Genomic DNA, 24,207 nt, shown 5'->3' with positions numbered 1-24,207 from the left:
AATTTATATCACAAATAGTGCGATTAGTATGAGTATTCAAACACAGCCAAGGAGTATTGAAGTTGTTCTGTCAGCTCGTCGTGGACCAACAGCCTATTAAGACACTATTTTGGTGTTGCCTTTTTTTTGCATATACCTGTAGCTCTCTCATTGTTAGACACACATGCATCGGCCTATGTTGATTTCAAACATCATTAACTTCAACAGTATGTCCTCTTATAGAATGCATTGCACAGCAGTAATGCATGATCCACTAGATTCATGGTCAGCTATCTGAAGCCATTCATTGGGTGAACTCAGACTCAGAGACTTAGTCGTGCAACCATTGGTAGACATGCATAGCAGTATCCATTGACTGATGTGTTTATTCACATGATCAACATAAGAATATAGAATGCACCGCTGCCATTCATTCATGGTTCAGTAGCCAATGGTGAACACCATGAAAAGGTTCTATCAAGTATTTCCATCTGTACCAGAGGAGGCTGGTGGGAGGAGCTATAGTAGGACGGGCTCATTGTAATATCTTGAATGGAATTAATGGAACAGAGTCAAACGTGGTTTCCATATATTTGATGTGTTTGATACCGTTCCATTCATTCCATTCCAGCCATTACAATAAGCCCATCCTCCTATAGCCTCATCTGATTTGTACCTACATTTGGACATGATTATAAGAGCATTTCTCGACCAGTGCTCCATGACAGTTACTCCAGCTTTCATCTACTACTGTAGACATTACATGATGAGGTTCTAGTGTTTATATTCCAATGACGACTGTAACAGTGGATTTCTGATCCGCTCTTCAGGAGAGTTCCACTGCAGCTTCGAGGAGGAGCCCATCTGCATGTTCACACAGGACAAGAACGACGACTTCGATTGGACAAGACACAGCGCCGCCACCCGTGACACCAAGTACACGCCCAACACCGGGCCTAGCGGTGACCGCAGCGGATCCAAACAGGGTGAGCAAACCCAGGAAAGAAAACAAAGCTACTGTACTGTATGTTTTATTGTGATGTTATTAGTATTTTAGGTGCACTGTGTTTGGGAATCTTCAATGTGACAAAGAAGGTCATATGGGAATTGTTTTGCCCACAGTTAACTATGTTAGCCAGGTTAACTAGTTAGAATATTTTTGGACACTTATTTGCAAGCGTTTGGCTACGACTCCAGGTGGCTTCAGCTATGTTACATGTATCTGTTTGTGACGCATGTTCTTTCACAGCGTATTGGTACGGTTGGCTTCCAGGTTAACTTCCAGGTCTTTCTGAGTAATATTTTAGTCTTGACCCTGGTAGTCAACTCAGTACAACTCAGTACTGTATAAACAACACACACTACACGCGGCCAATCAATAACACTTGTCAATATCAACACAATTGAACATGCAACAAACAATTAACCTTTTGCGTGTAGTATTTTCGTTTTTGGCTAAAAAACGTACCCATTTGAAACGGCCTATTTCTCAGAATATGCATATAATTGTCAGATTAGGATAGAAAATACTCTAAGGTTTCCAAACCTGTAAAAATATTGTCTGTGAGTATAACAGAACTGATATTGCAGGCGAAAGCCTGAGGAAAATCCAATCAGGAAGTGCCTCTTATTTTGAAACCTCTCTGTTCCTATGCAAGCCTATCCTCCATTTAAAGGGACATCAACCAGATTCCTTTTTCTATGGCTTCCCTAAGGTGTTAACAGTCTTTAGACATAGTTTCAGGCTTTTATTTTGAAAAAGGAGCGTGAAGGATCACATTGCGTAAGTGGATAGGAGGGAGTTTCTCAGTGTGAGTTTTTGTGCAACTGAGTAAAGCCGCCATTGTTTCTCCCGCTGTTATTGAAAAACCTACACAATCGGTTGATATATTATCGAATATATATTTTAAAAACAACATGAGGATTGATTATAAAAAAATGTTTGACATGTTTCTGTGGACATTATGGATATTATTTGGAATATACGTCTGCGTTGTCGTGACCGCTCTTTCCTGTGGATTTCTGAACATAACGCGACAAACAAACATTGGTATTTTGGGTATAAAAATAGTCTTTATGGAACAAAAGGAACTTTTGTTGTGTGACTGGGAGTCTCGTGAGTGAAAACATCCGAAGATCATCAAAGGTAAACAATGAATTTGATTGCTTTTCTGATTTTCGTGACCAAGCTTCCTGATGCTAAGTGTACATGATGTTATGCTATGCTATCGATAAACTTACATAAATGCTTGGATTGCTTTCGCTGTAAAGCATAATTTCAAAATCTGAGACGACAGGTGGATTAACAAAAGGCTAAACTGTGTTTTGCAATATTGCACTGAATATTTTTTTGTAATATTATTTGACTATTGCGCTATGCTATTCAGCGGTTGCTGACGAAAATGATCCCGCTAACGGGATGGGTAGCGCCAAGAATTAAGCACTCTCACTTACATGGTAGTCATCTCTCTCTCTGTGTGTATCCTCTCTGTCTCATCTCTCTCTCTCTCTCTCTCTCTCTCTCTCTCTCTCTCTCTCTCTCTCTGTGAGAGAGAGAGATGTGTACATACAGTGGGGCAAAAAAGTATTTAGTCAGCCACCAATTGTGCAAGTTCTCCCACTTAAAAATATGAGAGGCCTGTAATTTTCATCATAGGTACACTTCAACTATGACAGACAAAATACATTTTAAAAATCCAGAAAATCACATTGTAGGATTTTTTATGAATTTATTTGCAAATTATGGTGGAAAATAAGTATTTGGTTACCTACAAACAAGCAGGATTTCTGGCTCTCACAGACCTGTAACTTCTTCTTTAAGAGGCTCCTCTGTCCTCCACTCGTGTGTGTATATATATATATATATATATATCCCATCCTCTCTCTCTCTGGTTTCCATGGGGACAGTGCCTGACAGAGTTGCCTGCTAGTGTTCAATATGAGAGATTGATACAGTGTAAACACAGGCAAATTCGTTTCACAGTCTGACACACACCCTCAGCAAGAAACGGTGGCAGTTGGCCTGTGTGTCAGTCCCGAGGGAGAGTGAGCATTGATCTGGTCTTTACAGGAATGGACAGCTCTAGTAGCACCAGCAGCTGAAGTAGTAAATAATATACTGGCTTTAATCACTGTAATTAGTTGAAACTGTCCAGCATTTCATTACCAGCCACCAGTACTAAGGGGCTGCAATTATCTGATATCAAATTCAACAAAGAGAAGAAATTCTATTTGATTTTAGCTGGAGGGTATGAAGGTTTTTAACCTACCTTCCCCCGCCCCAAAGTGGGACTGTAGTTTGAGTCTGGAATGAGACTCGGGCCATGTGCGGGGAAGGTTCGTTTCACTGCTGCTTCTCCCATGAAGGTTTCAGATCTGAGATATGGCCATCATATTCTGTCCCCTCTGCCCTCTGGTTAGTGTCTGGTTAGAGGAGAGGTCTTTAGTGGAAATTGACTTCCACTGTTTCACTCGTAGCTGGATGGAGACGCCATTTTCATCCCAAACGATTCTAAGATATTGAGGGCTTGTTCCATACATCCTCTATATCATGTGCCCATACTTCCTCTATATCATGTGCCCATACATCCTCTATATCATGTGCCCATACATCCTCTATATCATGTGCCCATGCATCCTCTATATCATGTGCCCATATATCCTCTATATCATGTGCCCATACATCCTCTATATCATGTGCCCATACATCCTCTATATCATGTGCCCATACATCCTCTATATCATGTGCCCATACATCCTCTATATCATGTGCCCATATATCCTCTATATCATGTGCCCATACATCCTCTATATCATGTGCCCATACATACTCTATATCATGTGACCATACATCCTCTATATCATGTGCCCATACATCCTCTATATCATGTGCCCATACATCCTCTATATCATGTGCCCATGCATCCTCTATATCATGTGCCCATACATCCTCTATATCATGTGCCCATACATCCTCTATATCACGTTCCCTTTGGGGGATTCTAATAAAACAATAGTCCATCCAATATCCAAAGCAATATTCCATGTGATTGTTACAGAAATTTTGTTTTTTTCCGGAATACAAAGAGCACAACAAAGGGTTTATTTTATGTGATTTAACGGCAAATTGTGGCTGAACCTGTTGAGGCTAGGGGGCAGTATTTTCACTTTTGGATGAAAGGCATGCCCAGAGTAAATGGCCTCTTACTCTTTCCCAGATGGGAATATATGCATGGTATTATTACTGGTGGATAGAAAACACTCTGAAGTTTCTAAAACTGTTTGAATTATGTCTGTGAGTATAACAGAACTAATATGGCAGACAAAAACCTGAGAAGAAATCCAAACAGGAAGTGAGAACTCAATATAGAAAACAGTGCCATTGGATGTGCACCTTAGATATGGATGAGAATGCACTTCCTAGGGCTTCCACAAGATGTCACCGTCTTCAGATTCTGGTTGTATGATTCTACTATAAAGCAGGGGCTCATAATAGCTCTTTGGGTGGGTGGTCTGGTAGAAAACCTCGGTCTCATTACACGCGGTCACAAGAGAGTGTCCTACCGTTCCTATGCTTTTTTTCAGACAATGAAATTCTCCGGTTGGAACCTTATTGCTGATTAATGTTTAAAACATCCTAAATATGGATTGCATACATCATTTGACGAGTTTCTACGACCTGTAACGGAACTTTTTGAGTTTTTGTCTGGAGGAATTGCTCGTGCTTTTTGAGGATTGAATGCTGGGCTGAACAAGCTAACAACAAGTGGCTAAATTATGGGCTTTTTGGAACTTTATGTAACACATCAGTCATTTATTGTCGAACTGGGATTCCTGGAACTGCCTTCTGATGGAGATATTCAAAGGTAAGTGAATATTTACAGTGTTTTTTGTAGCTTCTGTTGACGCCAAAATGGCTGCTATTTCTTTGGATTCTGAGCGCCGTTCTCAGATTATTCTTTTTCCGTAGTTAAAAAAAAAAAATCTGACACAGTGGTGGCATAGAGGATACGTTTATCTTTAATTCTGTGAATAAGACTTGCATCTTTTATCAATGTTTATTGTGAGTATTTCTGCAAAATCACCAGATGTTTTGGAATCAAAACATTACTGCACGTAATGCGCCAATGTAAACTGAGATTTTATATATATATATATATATGCACATTATCAAACAAAACACACAATACATGTATAACATGATGTCCTATGAGTGTCATCTGATGGAGATAATCAAAGGTTAGTGATTCATTTTATCTATATTTATGCTTTTATGACTGTGAAATATCGCTCTGTGTGTTTTTGAATTTGGTGGTCATCTAACATAAATATATGTTGTGTTTTCGCTGTAAAACATTTTAAAAATCGGACACGATGGGTAGATTAACAACATGTTTATCTTTCATTTGCTGTATTGGACTTGTTAATGTGTGAAAGTTTAATATTTCTAAAGAATATTTTTATCAGCTGAATGGGAGGGCGTGTTCCCTTCAGGGAACTCCTTGTGCCCCCCTAGCCCCAACAGGATTTATTAAGAGTCATGTCTACAAACAACAGAGCTCTCATTGGGTCCTAAATACAGCCTGGCCCTCTGGTGTTGTTCTCTCTACCCACAGGTATAACCTTGTTATTTGGTGTTGTGTTCTCCCCACCCTACAGGTTTCTACATGTACATCGAGACATCCCGGCCTAGGAAGGAGGGTGAGGTAGCAAGGCTGGTCAGTCCTTTCTTCAACGTGGCGCCCAAGAACCCGTACGGCATCACCAATCCCCCGGCATACTGCTTCAGCTTCTTCTTCCACATGTACGGAAAACACATTGGTAAGAAGAACATGTCAGTCTTTTTCCCTCTAACACATAACAGCAAGTCACAAACAAAGGACATGTTCCTTGTATTCTCTGTATTCTCTCATCAATACATGATTGAGTCAGAGGCTTCTCTCCAGTGACTATTTTTCTAATCTCATAGCTTCATGTCGTAATCATCCATATTAGATCCATTATTCTGGACATTGGATCCATTATAAGATCCATAATTTTGATTGATGGCTTTACGTTTTTCCCTTTAAGAAGATGTACACTCTTAAAAATCAAAGCGCAAGTTGGAACCAAATGTGACCTGATTCAGGAAACTGGACATATGTCGCAAGTCACGACTTCACAGGAGAGCTGTTTGAATGTAAAAAATATTTGGGGGATCAAAATAAAACATTTTGACAGGAATGCCTTCTGGAACATGTGAACTTTCATGTGCCTTAATAACAAACTTGTATGCCATCTGTAAATACGAATTCAATTGTTAAATTACGAACCTTGTTGGTTAAGCCACGGAAAAAGGGAACAACCTTCCCACTAGCCATGATTGGCTGAGATAATGAGTGGGCTGGACCTGCCGAGAGAGGAGTTAGGATTGGTCTGCCATATTCAAGGTTTCTGTCTATTTGAGCTCGTCAGTCTATGTCAGTAATTGTGTCGAACGCGGCATTTTTTTATGTATTGTGTTGTGCAACTGCATAAGTGTTGCTCCCCATTTTCTGGAGGATCAAGTTATGATATCAGTGGAACTAGAGTATAATAGCTAAAGAGATGGAGAAAACACCTGTCTCCGGATTGTATCTTCAAGCTAAGGGCAACCGTGGTATGGCATTCCTGACAGGGAGATGCGTCCAGCATCATACATGATGATGTATACAGGACAGATAGTCTAGCGTTAGCTAGCTACATTTTCAGATATTACACATTTCTAATTTTGACTGAAAGTGGATTTATTTCAAACTAAACTGTATTGTTAGCTGTCTGGCTCTCTAGCTGACATTATTATTTGTTTCCCAGAGCCATTTGCTTTTCTATTTAGAGCCTAATTTTAGCTAGCTAACATTGGACCTGGTTGGTTAGTTCCCAGCACTGTGGCATTGTTGGCAAGCTGTTCATTGTTGTTTAACTAGCTACATTAGATGGCTCGTTAGCTAACGTTACGTAACGTGTGTACAACAATATGGCTGGTGTCAGTAAACATCTGCAAAAAAGCACCATTTCACATTTTGCTACATAAGACCTGAATCCAGGTGGTGATTCACAAATAGGGTTTGGTGTCATTCAGATTTGCATATCATCATACCATCCTCCTTTCATCCCGGGATATACAGTATTTCCGGCTTTGTACTCAAGGGGGCGCCAAAAACACAAAAAGCTCATTGGGCATCTACAGTGGTTCATCCTTTAAAAGTTGCAGCATACTGCAGCACAGCTTGCGTGGTGCCGCAGAATTCTATGGCACGTTATTTAAGTGCCAACCACTGGTACCATTAATGCTAGTTAGTGCTAGTTTGACCACCAGAGGGCATCTTTGAGAAGCATTTGATAGCTTTCATTAGTGGCTGTACTAGAGAACTGAAAACCTTTTTTGTAAGAACATAGTATATGGGACTGATTTTAAGAAATGTTACTTAATTAATTAATTTGATTAATATTATGGTGTTTCTATTTCAAGAAAAACATAATGGATGGAACGGAAAATATGGCTCTGTACAACGTGATGGTCGAGAGTAGGCTACAGTGCTGGACTATTTAGCTAAAGAATCCCTGTGTCGTGCGGGCACGCGGCAGACCTGGGCTCAATTCCCCAACAGGGAGGAAGGATTAGGCTGTCCTTGTAAATGAGAATTTGTTAACTGATTCAATATGTTTTATTTCTGTCACGGTGTTCCTCCTCTTCTTCCGAAGAGGAGAGGCGAGAAGGATCGGACCAAAATGCGGCGTCGTAAGTGTCCATGGTAAATCTTTAATAAAGAAAGTACTGACAATGTATACAAAACAATAAACAAATGACGACCGTGAAGCTACAACATAGACAATCACCCACCAACAAACAGTGCAACCCAGGCTACCTAAGTATGATTCTCAATCAGAGACAACTAATGACACCTGCCTCTGATTGAGAACCATACTAGGCCGAAACATAGAAATACCCAAATCATAGAAAAACAAACATAGACTGCCCACCCAACTCACGCCCTGACCATACTAAATAAATACAAAACAAAGGAAATAAAGGTCAGAACGTGACAATTTCATAGTTGTGATGTATTCACTATTATTCCAAAATGTAGAAGATGCTGGAGGAAACAGGTACAAAATTATCTATATCCACAGTAAAACGAGTCCTATATCTACATAACCTGAAAGAGCCATAAATAGGATTGAAAAACCATACAAAAATCCAAAAACAGAAATGTTTGGTCCCTCCAAGACCGAAATTGAATAGCCCTTCTGGAGGGGTTTAAGCCTCATTTGCATAGTTCGCAGGGTGCCCTTGAAGTGAGTTACTATTGTCACCCATGACTGTGTTTGCTAGTGACAGAGACAGTTGTTGCAGTCCTGTGGCCTTCAACAAGTGAGATCCAAAGTGAATATGTTGTCATAACACTTGTATTATTTAAGACAATACAATACATATTTTATAAGGCCTAGTTTTACCCTAATACAATGATATGCAACTCATAATTTGCCTGCAAGTCACATTATGCTGGTTTGCAAAGTGATGTGTATTTCCTATTGTGGATATCCAACATTTAGAATGTTATTCTCAAAATGACTGCCAGGGTTGGGAAGACTAAGATATTAGAGTACCTTCAACATCTAAACTTAAACAACCCATTCAGTAATGGGTTTCAAGTCCAAGTAACAGATTAGATTAGTTTTGAAAACTGTATGTTATTTAAATTTGAGGTGCATAAGATTAATTAATCAATCAATGTACATGCAAAACAATTCTAAAAATCAACCTGCATTAGAGCATGCTGGGAAATATGATACTGATGTTCATGGTTTTGGTTCAACTCTGGTTATTAACACTGGGGTTCTTTTACACCACTAAGTGATAATATAACTCTTTACAGTATGAATTTAACTATTGAATCAACACTAGAATTGTTACACAGAAAAATCAACACTAGTTATTAAAACACTGACCAATGTCCTGTGTGCTATGAAAGGGACTTATTTGCAGGCATCCATACATTTCAAGAACCTTATAGAATTCTGAAGAACCGTAGACTCAAAGGTTCTTTATCAGGGAAGAGATCTCCAAGGCACCTTAAGAGTTAACGAGGAACCATTTAAGAACCTTTATTTTGTCCAGTGCACAGTACCAGTCAAACTCATTCAATGTTTTTTCTTTATTTTTACTATTTTCTACATTGTAGAATAATATTGAAGACATCAAAACTATGAAATAACACATATGGAATCATATAGTAACCAAAAAAGTGTTAAACAAATCAAAATAGATGTTATATTTGAGATTCTTCAAAGTAGCCACCATTTGCCTTGATGACATCTTTTTGATATAGTTTCAGAGAGGAGACGTTTATCTGAACGCATCCACGTCTACAACCATTTCCTGTCTCCCAGTGAAGAGGTACTCTGCTACTAATGCTCTGCTCCCAGACTCTCTCTCTCTGTGTGTGTGTGTGCGTGTGCGTGTGTGTGTGTGTGCGCACTCTGACAGTGAAGCAGTACTCTCCAGTGTGTGTGCGTGCGTCCACATGTGTGTGTATATACAACTCAAGTCTCCACAGTGAAGCCTATCAGTCTAACAGGGGGGTAGTAGTAGACTACATCAGGGTAGAGAGGGAGGGAGTAGGACGTAATAGTCTCTGGTCTCATCTTTACTGATAATAGTCTGGTCTCATCTCTACTGATTATAGTCTGGTCTCCTCTTTACTGATAATAGTCTGGTCTCTTTACTGATAATAGTCTGGTCTCTCTACTGATTATAGTCTGGTCTCTCTACTGATTATAGTCTGGTCTCTCTACTGATTATAGTCTGGTCTCTCTACTGATTATAGTCTGGTCTCCTCTTTACTGATAATAGTCTGGTCTCTTTACTGATAATAGTCTGGTCTCTTTACTGATAATAGTCTGGTCTCTTTACTGATAATAGTCTGGTCTCCTCTTTACTGATAATAGTCTGGTCTCCTCTTTACTGATAATAGTCTGGTCTTTTTACTGATAATAGTCTGGTCTCTTTACTGATAATAGTCTGGTCTCATCTTTACTGATAATAGTCTGGTCTCCTCTCTACTGATTATAGTCTGGTCTCTTTACTGATAATAGTCTGGTCTCCTCTTTACTGATAATAGTCTGGTCTCCTCTTTAGTGATAATAGTCTGGTCTCCTCTCTACTGATTATAGTCTGGTCTCTTTACTGATAATAGTCTGGTCTCCTCTTTACTGATAATAGTCTGGTCTCCTCTTTACTGATAATAGTCTGGTCTCTTTACTGATAATAGTCTGGTCTCTTTACTGATAATAGTCTGGTCTCTTTACTGATTATAGTCTGGTCTACTCTCTACTGATAATTGTGTGGTCTCTGGTCTCCTCTCTACTGATAATGGGGTATTACTTCACCTCTTACATTACCTTCTCATTGTCTCTTAGTGTCCCCAATGAAGCCTGCAGAGAAAGTGTTTGCTGTGAAGAGCTCTAAAGTGAGTCCCTTTGCTGTATGAGACAACTGCTATTGAAACATCATTGTCCTGCACCAAACAAGAGAGCGAACTGACACGGAGGGAGCTAGCTACTGTATCATCCATCTTGACAAAGGGCTGAGCTAGAGTTAGCATCAAGATGAGGGATATTGTTGACCTACGCACACGTGTGCATATACACACACACACACACACACACACAAGCAGACATTCACTCTCACATACACACACACACCTACACTGTGGAGACTAGTATGCTTAGCCTACCCTAGTGGAATGTGGGAGTTGCCAGGTGCGGTTGGCTCCGAACATCTGGAATGTGTGAAGGGGGGAGAGAGGGAGGAAGGGGGACTGAGGAAGGAAAGGAGGTGGGTGAGGGGGGGCAGTGGGGAGATTAGAGCAGTTCCAGAGCTCAGCTGAGGTTGAGCAGGCCTTGACATTTCCAATTTGCTCAGATTGATCGCCAGCCGAGTCCCCCTCTCCCTCCATCCCCTTCATCCCTCCTTCTCTACCTGCACCCCCCCTCCCTCCTTACCTCCCTGCCTCCCTCCATCCCCCAGACAGTGCCTCCTGGACCTCCTCCAGGAATCTCTCCAGCAAGAGATGTTAGTCCTGTTTGTTGTGCCAGGATTTCCAGGGTTTTCCACCCCTCTTCTCCCAGCAGTTGTAGGTCACCCTGCCTTAGTAAACCCATTGCCATCAGTTGCCTCTGCAGGGTAGCCACTGAACCGATTTCAAAGGGATGGCTGGGTTGAGGAAGATAGGCTCCTCCCACACCCACAGCCCAGGCTCCACATCCCCTTCTCGTGTGGGCCTTAGCAGCTGCCAGGCCCTCAGCCCTGCAGAGTAAAAGTCTGAGAGACCTGCTGTACTCAGACTCTGCAGCTTCATGAGGAAGAGCTGCCGGTCCAACCCTAATCCACCAGCTCTCCACAGCAGCGCGCATGTTGGTTCCCTCCAGCCGACATCTCCTACCCCGACGCACTCACACAACACGCAAAAGATATCCAGTCCAATTATTCCCCAGATTTTTTTACAAAACTCCACTGTGAGACCATCAACCCCCGGTGCACGGCTGGGGTGCATCTGAGTTACAGCCTCTGCCAGTTCATGGGACAACAGGGCAATGTCTATTTCATCCCTATGTACCAGAGAGAGCTTAGGGAGTTCTGCAAACAATACCTGAGCACACATAGGATCATACAGTTCTGCCCTATACAATTCGGTATAGAACTCCACAGTCCGCTCCCGCATCTCCCCCACCACAGAGGTCACCCGCCCATCCGAAAGACGTAGACAATGCAAACCCTTGGCTTCCCCACTCTCTTTCCAAACCAAAGAACAAGTAGCTGGGAGCATCCATCTCCTTGAGCATGTAGAACCTAACTCTTACAAGTGCTCCCTTTGCTTTAACCTGAAAAAAACTGCCCAGGTCCCTACGTAATTCAGCTAAATTAGCCTGGAGGCTTACATTGCCTTCCCCATCAGCTCTACCTCCATCTCACTAATACTACATTATAGTTCCCCTAAAACTCTCCTAGCCTCTGAGGATGAGAGCGCTGTATACTGTTCCGGGAATCTTCCGATGGCATTGAGGAGTACACCACATCAGTCACTGGCTTTATCAATAAGTGCATCGAGGACGTCATCCCCACAGTGACTGTACGTACATACCCCAACCAGAAGCCATGGATTACAGGCAACATTCGCACTGAGCTAAAGGGTAGAACGGACACTTTCAAGTGCGGGACTCTAACCTTGAAGCTAATAAGAAATCTTGCTATGCCCTGCAAAGAACCATCAAATAGGCAAAGCGTCAATACAGGGCTAAGATCGAATTGTACTACACCAGCTCTGATGCTCGTCTTATGTGGAAGGACTTGTAAACTATTACAGACTACAAAGGGAAGCACAGCTGCAAGCTGCCCAGTGACAACAGCCTACCAGACAAGCTAAATCACTTCTATGCTGGCTTCGAGACAAGCAAAACTGAGGCATGCATGAGAGCATTAGCTGTTCCGGACAACTGTGTGATCACGCTCTCCGTAGCTGACGTGAGTAAGACCTTTAAACAGGTCAACATTCACAAGGCTGCGGGGCCAGACGGATTACCAGGAGGCAGGCATGTGCTGACCAACTGGCAGGTGTCTTCACTGACATTTTCAACATGTCCCTGATTGAGTCTGTAATACCAACAAGTTTCAAGCAGACCACCACTGTCCCTGTGCACAAGAACATGAAGGCAACCTGCCTAAATGACTACAGACCCGTAGCACTCACGTCTGTAGCCATGAAGTGCTTTGAAAGGCTGGTAATGGCTCACATCAATACTATTATCCCAGAAACCATAGACCGACTCCAATTTGCATACTGCCCAAACAGATCCACAGATGATGCAATTTCTATTGCACTCCACACTGCCCTATCCCACCTGGACAAAAGGAACACCTATGTGAGAATGCTATTCATTGACTACAGCTCAGCGTTCAACAACATAGTGCCCTCAAAGCTCATCACTAAGCTAAGGATCCTGGGACTAAACACCTCCCTCTGCAACTGGATCCTGGACTTCCTGACGGGCCGCCCCCAGGTGGTGAGGGTAGGCTGCAACACATCTGCCACGCTGATTCTCAAATCTGGATCCCCCCAGGGGTGAGTGCTCAGTCCCCTCCTGTACTCCCTGTTCACCCAGGCACAACTCCAACACCATCATTAAGTTTGCAGACGACACAACAATGGTAGGCCTGATCACCTACAACGACGAGACAGCCTATAGGGAGGAGGTCAGAGACCTGGCGGTGCCAGAATAATAACCTATCCCTCAACATAAGCAAGACTAAGGAGATGATTGTGGACTACAGGAAAGGAGGACCTGAGCATGCCCCCATTCTCATTGATGGGGCTGTAGTGGAGCAGGTTGAGAGCTTCATGTTCCTTGGTGTCCACATCAAGGAAGATTTGGCATGGGTCTTCAGATCCTCAAAGGTTCTACAGCTGCAACATTGAGAGCATCCTGACTGGTTGCATCACTGCCTGGTACGGCAATTGCTTGGCCTCCGACTGCAAGGCACTACAGAGGGTAGTGTGTACGGCCCAGTACATCACTTGGGCTAAGCTGCCTGCCATCCAGGACCTCTAGACCAAGCGGTGTCAGAGGAATGCCCTGAAAATTGTAAAAGACCGCAGCCACCCCAGTCATAGACTGTTCTCTCTACTACCGCATGGCAAGTGGTACTATAAGCAGTCTCCCCTGTTGTGGAAATTTCATGTATTACCAAATAATGAGAGAGCAAACCACAGACAAGTCAGAGTATATTATAAAGTCCATATTTAATTATTTATGAGCTTCACCATAGCCCAGTGACTCAGATCAATTCAGTGTATATAAATGAATTCTCTCAGAGTGCTTACAAAACAGTTCTTAGTATCATTTATATCCAAGACACACCCATCTCAACTCACATGACGAATAACATATCTTAGGAACATTACACAAAGAACCTTTTACTTGAAAGAGGAGTATCCCATAGCTAGATAGCATTAGCTATAAATTATTGTTCAGTTTGGTCTCCTAAACAAAGTTCCTATCTCGTTCTTGGTACCACTTAGGACGAAAACATTACCTCATCCAATGGCATATATCAATTGTCAATTCTAGATACTCCCATCTCAAATACACTCCCTCCTGGACAAGATCAGAAAAGACAGTGAGCCTCCTGGGCCATATACTAAATCAAGATAAGGGCAACCTCAGAGAGGACATACAATAGTTACAGACACATTCCCATAAGAGGACAAGCCTGACCTCTTCCCTCTCTGGGGCCCAAGTAACTTTCCTACATAAGCATACTTATGAAAATTGATAAAACATCTTATTTATCAACGTTACCCAAATCATTCTGATTCTGCCACGACAACCCCTACACACCTCCTTTGAGGAGCACATTTTTACAGACAGACCAGATACAAAAAGGACTGCCACCCCTGCACTAACAGTTGTCCCATGGCTCAGCACACTTGCCCCTTTCCACCAGAGCCCCCAATTGACTTAGTTCACCACATCACTATGTGTCCCCTGCAGAAACAACACCTGTACTTTCATTTGTTTTACATATTCACCCAACACACTCCTCTTTCCCACATCTCTGGCACCATTTATATTAAGAGAGCCTACCCAAAGAGTCTCCATAAGAAGTGGGAGAAAAGGCATCAAAGAAAGAGACCAATAGCAAAGCTCAAAAAGCCCCAGTGCCGGAAAGAAACTATTCATATAAACAACGTCTAAAGGTAGACCTTTACGCACTGTTGTGACCCACTTCCTCAACCTAAACCATTTCCTGGGTGAGAAGACACCATGCCCCTCATTTTTCATAGCGTGTTTTACTGCTCTTACAAACTGTCGTGGAAATTCAGTACTGAGAGAGACTTGGTCATTTCTTCAAACAATCATCTTTATTTAATATTGATTAATTATTACAATAATGAAGCCGTCAATCCAACAGTCTTGACTGTCGGGCCGAGTGCTTAACTTTTACAGATATGCAGAGTTGTGTGTATATATAGTAGACCTAAAAATTCTGTCATGGCTGTCTCCACCCTTCCCATGCAGACTAAGGTCCATCATAAGACACTCTGGGTTCATCTCCTGGTCATCTGCCTCTGGTGTTGTTTTTCCCACATGGCAGGATAATTAGGAATACTGAGGCCTTTGTTCTGCTCCTCCAGGCTCTCTCTTCCCTGGCTAAACATACACCATATCTTGTCTATGGAATGCAGGCTCAATCAGACCGGAGACGTATGTCTCACATGCACCACTAATCATAGAATGGAATGTGGCTATTGGTTTTTATCACTAAATATCCATCTCAAGCTATCCCTAGTAAAACCATACGCCCGGATTAGCTGCAACATGCTAGAGTGGAGACCGTAAAACACGGCATTACCAGCACATGAATATCTTACTGTTTGTTAAGTAAATACAGTAATTGTTAAATATCCAACAAATCAGGTAAGTATGTAATTTTTCTATCAAAAAACTTTACCAGATCGCAAAGAAAATCCTCAAGATTAACTTTTTTCCCCTTGTTCTCATTCAGGAACCTTGACAGTTCCCTCACCGTATACTTTGACCCCACTGCCTGACTGGCTGTCAGCTCTGAACCCATTGAGGAGGAGTCTTAAAATAAATCCTCCTCATCGTCCTCTTCCTCAGACTCACCTTCCTCCTCCTCATCTCCATCTCCCATCCTGACCACCCGCCATTTCTCTCTAGTCGGGGCCTCCCCACCAGCACCAGGCAAAGGTTCCTTTCTTCTCCCCCTTTTTCCTCTTCCACATGACACAGTCCTCCAACCCCCTTGTTGCTTCCACTTCCCCACAATACTTTCCTCATCCACTAGCATAACCTGACTAGGCCCAGCCTCATCTACCCCATCATCTATAACATGACTAGACCCAGCCTCATCTACCCCACTCTCTGTAGCATGACTAGGCCCAGCCTCTGCTGCCTGCGTCTCATGGCCCCTTGCACGTTGACCTCGATTTCCCCCACTAGCGCTTGTACCCTCATATTGTCTATGGCCTTTATGTGGGCACGCAAAGCTCTTATGACCCAAATCCCCACACTCAAAGCACCGTAGACTATTTGTGCTGGCAAACCCTGCGTAGAGCCCCTCCCCATGCTTCACTTTAAAATGCACGTTCAGCTGTTGCTCATTGTTATTCAGAAACATGAATACTTGCCTCCGGAACGAAACAACATGCTTGACAGCATCTGCCTGAAAACCTGCAGACAGTACACGAAACCCACTAGCAAACTTACCAAAACGACTCAGCTCTTTCCTGATTTGATCATCCGTAATAAACAGAGGCAAATTTGCAACTACGACCCTGGTCGAGGGTTAGAAAGAGGAGAAATTGGCACCAACACACCCCTTACAAATATTCCACTAGCAGAACCTCCTCCACCTTAAGGAACACACCTGAATCCATGCCATAACGGCAGTGTCTTCTCCCCACTAGGCTGCGAAGCCATCACGCACACCAAGCCTTTCAAACCCCAGGAAACTAAAACTCTGTCCTTTTCCTCCCTAACTTAAAAAAAACAGTGGGTACCGCTAAAACAAACAGTGCATCAACCCTCCATCTTAGAAAAATAAACATTTAAGAAAAGAAAGGAAAGAATCAAGAAAATAAGTTAGGAAAGAGCCCTCCACACCAAACACTCAAACTCCGAAAGACTCCCAGCATGCACTGAGAGAGAGAGAGAGAGAGAGAGAGAGAGAGAGAGAGAGAGAGAGAGAGAGAGAGAGAGAGAGAGAGAGAGAGAGAGAGAGAGAGAGAGAGGAGAGAGAGAGAGAGAGAGAGAGAGAGAGAGAGAGAGAGAGAGAGAGAGAGAGAGAGAGAGAGAGAGAGAGACGCGCTAGCTACCTGGGCCAGGGTCTAAACAAGTTTTCTGAAGCACACTTCAAAGATTGCCTTTGGAGCTGGTGTCACGTTTGTTTACAGGATTAAGTCAGAGCACACAAACACACACACACCAAAGAGTATGTTTTATTTGGCCTATTTCATTAGCTAGGAGTGCTAATGCTATTTGTGCTCTGTCTAGCTCTCTAAAGCACTGTAATTCCTCTATCTAGGCAAATAAAAGGGGAAATAAAAGGGGAAGTGTCTGGCGGTTATACGGGAATTAATCCTATCCTGTATTAAACTGATTATCCCTTTGGGGTTTACTGTTGTGAGACTACGGAAAAGGGATTCTCCCAAATAAAATTATTAGGAGTGGAGGGATGGAACATTTTCCTCCTCTGCTTCAGAATAATTAATTAAAAGCCTTCTACACTACATTCAGCTCTGTGACATCAGTAAGGAATATCGCGGCACATTGCTCATCTGTTTTATATAGGCTGCACTTAATGAAATAGGATACAAATGTTACTTCAAAGTTTCTTCAAGATGAGTCTGCAACAGCTCCACATACACAGATTACAAAACATGCCTGTAGGGAATGCAGCAGTTGGCTGGAGAGATTAATTAATAATCAACAAACACACACACACACACACACACATTCACTCCCACATCCTATCGCTGTGAGTAGCCCAATAAAAAATGTACAACTGGACTCGACACCATCAAAATCCCTGTTTGAGCACTATGACACTGACATCCCTATCTACAGTACAGTAGACATCTCTACACTGCCTACAGTACAGTAGACATCACTAAACTATCTTTAGTACAGTTGTCATTACGACCACATCTACAATACAGTAGACATCACGACACTATCTACAGTACGGTATACATCTCTACACTGTCTACAGTATGGTAGACATATCTACACTGTCTACAGTACGGTAGACATCTCTACACTGTCTACAGTACGGTAGACATATCTAGACTATCTACAGTACAGTAGACATCACTACATTGTCTACAGTACAGTAGACAACTCTACACTATCTAGAGTACAGTACATTACACATCTCTACACTATTTACAGTACAGTAGACATATCTACACTATCTACAGTACAGTAGACATATCTACACTGTCTACAGTACAGTAGACATCACAACACTATCTAACAGTAGACATCACAACACTATTTACAGTACAGAAGACATCTCAACACTATTTACAGTACATTAGACATCTCAACACTATTTACAGTAGAGTAGACATCTCTACACTATTTACAGTACAGTACACATACCTACGCTACCCACAGTGCAGTAGACAACTCAACACTACCTGCAGTACAGTAGACATCACTACACTATCTACACTACAGTAGACATCTCTACACTATCTACAGTACAGTCGACATCTCTACACTATCTACAGTACAGTAGACATCACTACACTATCTACAGTACAGTAGACATCTCTACACTATCTACAGTACAGTAGACATCTCAACACTATCTACAGTACAGTAGACATCTCTACACTATCTACAGTACAGTAGACATCTCTACACTATCTACAGTACAGTAGACATCTCTACACTATCTACAGTACAGTAGGCATCTCTACACTATCTACAGTACAGTAGACATCTCCACACTATCTACAGTACAGTAGACATCTCTACACTATCTACAGTACAGTAGACATCTCTACACTATCTACAGTACAGTAGACATCTCTACACGATCTACAGTACAGTAGACATCTCTACACTATCTACAGTACAGTAGACATCTCTACACTATCTACAGTACAGTAGGCATCTCTACACTATCTACAGTACAGTAGACATCTCCACACTATCTACAGTACAGTAGACATCTCTACACTATCTACAGTACAGTAGACATCTCTACACTATCTACAGTACAGTAGACATCTCCACACTATCTACAGTACAGTAGACATCACTACACTATCTACAGTACAGTTGACATCACTACACTATCTACAGTACAGTTGACATCTCTACACTATCTACAGTACAGTAGACATCTCCACACTATCTACAGTACAGTAGACATCACTACACTATCTACAGTAGACATCACTACACTATCTACAGTACAGTAGACATCTCTACACTATCTACAGTACAGTAGACATCTCTACACTATCTACAGTACAGTAGACATCTCTACACTATCTACAGTACAGTAGACATCTCTACAATATCTACAGTACGGTAGACATCTCCACACTATCTACAGTACATTAGACATCTCAACACTATCTACAGTACAGTAGACATCTCTACACTATCTACAGTACAGTAGACATCTCTACACTATCTACAGTACAGTAGACATCTCTACACTATCTACAGTAGACATCTCCACACTATCTACAGTACAGTAGACATCTCTACACTATCTACAGTACAGTAGACATCTCTACACTATCTACAGTACAGTAGACATCTCCACACTATCTACAGTACAGTAGACATCTCTACACTATCTACAGTACAGTAGACATCTCTACACTATCTACAGTACAGTAGACATCTCCACACTATCTACAGTACAGTAGACATTACTACACTATCTACAGTAGACATCACTACACTATCTACAGTACAGTTGACATCTCTACACTATCTACAGTACAGTAGACATCTCCACACTATCTTCAGTACAGTAGACATCACTACACTATCTACAGTAGACATCACTACACTATCTACAGTACAGTAGACATCTCTACACTATCTGCAGTACAGTTGACATCTCTACACTATCTACAGTACAGTAGACATCTCCACACTATCTACAGTACAGTAGACATCACTACACTATCTACAGTAGACATCACTACACTATCTACAGTACAGTAGACATCTCTACACTATCTACAGTACAGTTGACATCTCTACACTATCTACAGTACAGTAGACATCTCAACACTATCTACAGTACAGTAGACATCTCTACACTATCTACAGTACAGTAGACATCTCAACACTATCTACAGTACAGTAGACATCTCTACACTATCTACAGTACAGTAGACATCTCTACACTATCTACAGTACAGTAGACATCACTACACTATCTACAGTACAGTAGACATCTCTACACTAGCTACAGTACAGTTGACATCTCTACACTATCTACAGTACAGTTGACATCTCTACACTATCTACAGTACAGTAGACATCTCTACACTATCTACAGTACAGTAGACATCTCAACACTATCTACAGTACAGTAGACATCTCTACACTATCTACAGTACAGTAGACATCTCTACACTATCTACAGTACAGTAGACATATCCACACTATCTACAGTACAGTAGACATCACTACACTATCTACAGTAGACATCACTACACTATCTACAGTACAGTAGACATCTCTACACTATCTACAGTACAGTTGACATCTCTACACTATCTACAGTACAGTAGACATCTCCACACTATCTACAGTACAGTAGACATCACTACACTATCTACAGTAGACATCACTACACTATCTACAGTACAGTAGACATCTCTACACTATCTACAGTACAGTTGACATCTCTACACTATCTACAGTAGACATCTCTACACTATCTACAGTACAGTAGACATCTCTACACTATCTACAGTACAGTAGACATCTCTACACTATCTACAGTACAGTTGACATCTCTACACTATCTACAGTAGACATCTCCACACTATCTACAGTACAGTAGACATTACTACACTATCTACAGTAGACATCACTACACTATCTACAGTACAGTTGACATCTCTACACTATCTACAGTACAGTAGACATCTACACACTATCTTCAGTACAGTAGACATCACTACACTATCTACAGTAGACATCACTACACTATCTACAGTACAGTAGACATCTCTACACTATCTGCAGTACAGTTGACATCTCTACACTATCTACAGTACAGTAGACATCTCCACACTATCTACAGTACAGTAGACATCACTACACTATCTACAGTAGACATCACTACACTATCTACAGTACAGTAGACATCTCTACACTATCTACAGTACAGTAGACATCTCTACACTATCTACAGTACAGTAGACATCTCAACACTATCTACAGTACAGTAGACATCTCTACACTATCTACAGTACAGTAGACATCTCTACACTATCTACAGTACAGTAGACATCACTACACTATCTACAGTACAGTAGACATCTCTACACTAGCTACAGTACAGTTGACATCTCTATACTATCTACAGTACAGTTGACATCTCTACACTATCTACAGTACAGTAGACATCTCTACACTATCTACAGTACAGTAGACATCTCAACACTATCTACAGTACAGTAGACATCTCTACACTATCTACAGTACAGTAGACATCTCTACACTATCTACAGTACAGTAGACATCTCTACACTATCTACAGTACAGTAGACATCTCCACACTATCTACAGTACAGTAGACATCACTACACTATCTACAGTAGACATCACTACACTATCTACAGTACAGTAGACATCTCCACACTATCTACAGTACAGTAGACATCACTACACTATCTACAGTAGACATCACTACACTATCTACAGTACAGTAGACATCTCTACACTATCTACAGTACAGTTGACATCTCTACACTATCTACAGTAGACATCTCTACACTATCTACAGTACAGTAGACATCTCTACACTATCTACAGTACAGTAGACATCTCTACACTATCTACAGTACAGTTGACATCTCTACACTATCTACAGTAGACATCTCCACACTATCTACAGTACAGTAGACATTACTACACTATCTACAGTAGACATCTCTACACTATCTACAGTACAGTAGACATCTCTACACTATCTACAGTACAGTAGACATCTCTACACTATCTACAGTAAAGTTGACATCTCTACACTATCTACAGTAGACATCTCTACACTATCTACAGTACAGTAGACATCTCTACACTATCTACAGTACAGTAGACATCTCTACACTATCTACAGTACAGTAGACATCTCCACACTATCTACAGTACATTAGACATCTCAACACTATCTACAGTACAGTAGACATCTCTACACTATCTACAGTACAGTAGACATCTCTACACTGTCTACAGTACAGTAGACATCACTACACTATCTACAGTAGACATCTCTACACTATCTACAGTACAGTAGACATCTCTACACTATCTACAGTACAGTAGACATCTCTACACTATCTACAGTACAGTAGACATCTCCACACTATCTACAGTACAGTAGACATCTCTACACTATCTACAGTACAGTAGACATCTCTACACTATCTACAGTACAGTAGACATCTCCACACTATCTACAGTACAGTAGACATTACTACACTATCTACAGTAGACATCACTACACTATCTACAGTACAGTTGACATCTCTACACTATCTACAGTACAGTAGACATCTCCACACTATCTACAGTACAGTAGACATCACTACACTATCTGCAGTAGACATCACTACACTATCTACAGTACAGTAGACATCTCTACACTATCTGCAGTACAGTTGACATCTCTACACTATCTACAGTACAGTAGACATCTCCACACTATCTACAGTACAGTAGACATCACTACACTATCTACAGTAGACATCACTACACTATCTACAGTACAGTAGACATCTCTACACTATCTACAGTACAGTTGACATCTCTACACTATCTACAGTACAGTAGACATCTCAACACTATCTACAGTACAGTAGACATCTCTACACTATCTACAGTACAGTAGACATCTCAACACTATCTACAGTACAGTAGACATCTCTACACTATCTACAGTACAGTAGACATCTCTACACTATCTACAGTACAGTAGACATCACTACACTATCTACAGTACAGTAGACATCTCTACACTAGCTACAGTACAGTTTACATCTCTACACTATCTACAGTACAGTTGACATCTCTACACTATCTACAGTACAGTAGACATCTCTACACTATCTACAGTACAGTAGACATCTCAACACTATCTACAGTACAGTAGACATCTCTACACTATCTACAGTACAGTAGACATCTCTACACTATCTACAGTACAGTAGACATCTCTACACTATCTACAGTACAGTAGACATCTCTACACTATCTACAGTACAGTAGACATCTCTACACTATCTACAGTACAGTAGACATCTCCACACTATCTACAGTACAGTAGACATCACTACACTATCTACAGTATATATCACTACACTATCTACAGTACAGTTGACATCTCTACACTATCTACAGTACAGTTGACATCTCTACACTATCTACAGTACAGTAGACATCTCCACACTATCTACAGTACAGTAGACATCACTACACTATCTACAGTAGACATCACTACACTATCTACAGTACAGTAGACATCTCTACACTATCTACAGTACAGTTGACATCTCTACACTATCTACAGTACAGTAGACATCTCCACACTATCTACAGTACAGTAGACATCACTACACTATCTACAGTAGACATCACTACACTATCTACAGTACAGTAGACATCTCTACACTATCTACAGTACAGTTGACATCTCTACACTATCTACAGTAGACATCTCTACACTATCTACAATACAGTAGACATCTCTACACTATCTACAGTAGACATCACTACACTATCTACAGTACAGTAGACATCTCAACACTATCTACAGTACAGTAGACATCTCTACACTATCTACAGTACAGTAGACATCTCCACACTATCTACAGTACAGTAGACATCTCAACACTATCTTCAGTACAGTAGACATCTCTACACTATCTACAGTACAGTAGACATCTCTACACTATCTACAGTACAGTAGACATATCCACACTATCTACAGTACAGTAGACATCACTACACTATCTACAGTAGACATCACTACACTATCTACAGTACAGTAGACATCTCTACACTATCTACAGTACAGTTGACATCTCTACACTATCTACAGTACAGTAGACATCTCCACACTATCTACAGTACAGTAGACATCACTACACTATCTACAGTAGACATCACTACACTATCTACAGTACAGTAGACATCTCTACACTATCTACAGTACAGTTGACATCTCTACACTATCTACAGTAGACATCTCTACACTATCTACAGTACAGTAGACATCTCTACACTATCTACAGTACAGTAGACATCTCTACACTATCTACAGTACAGTTGACATCTCTACACTATCTACAGTAGACATCTCCACACTATCTACAGTACAGTAGACATTACTACACTATCTACAGTAGACATCACTAC

The 24,207-nt window shown here is 41.3% G+C and overlaps 1 protein-coding gene across 1 annotated transcript in view; it reads left to right on the top strand.

Moving 5' to 3' along the window:
- The window catches only part of LOC109879218 (MAM domain-containing glycosylphosphatidylinositol anchor protein 2), a 425,402-nt gene that overhangs the window by 314,144 nt on the left and 87,051 nt on the right, over positions 1 to 24,207 (top strand). The window contains exons 14-15 of the mRNA XM_031800190.1: positions 810 to 965; positions 5,638 to 5,799. Coding sequence (XP_031656050.1) covers positions 810 to 965; positions 5,638 to 5,799 — 318 coding nt within the window. The remainder of the gene's footprint in view (positions 1 to 809; positions 966 to 5,637; positions 5,800 to 24,207) is intronic.

This window comes from Oncorhynchus kisutch, linkage group LG21 (assembly GCF_002021735.2).
Source record: "Oncorhynchus kisutch isolate 150728-3 linkage group LG21, Okis_V2, whole genome shotgun sequence".
Classification (NCBI taxonomy): Eukaryota; Metazoa; Chordata; class Actinopteri; order Salmoniformes; family Salmonidae; genus Oncorhynchus; species Oncorhynchus kisutch.
The sequence above is the reverse complement of the archived record's forward strand: the minus strand, read 5'-3'. Positions and strand labels throughout refer to the sequence as shown.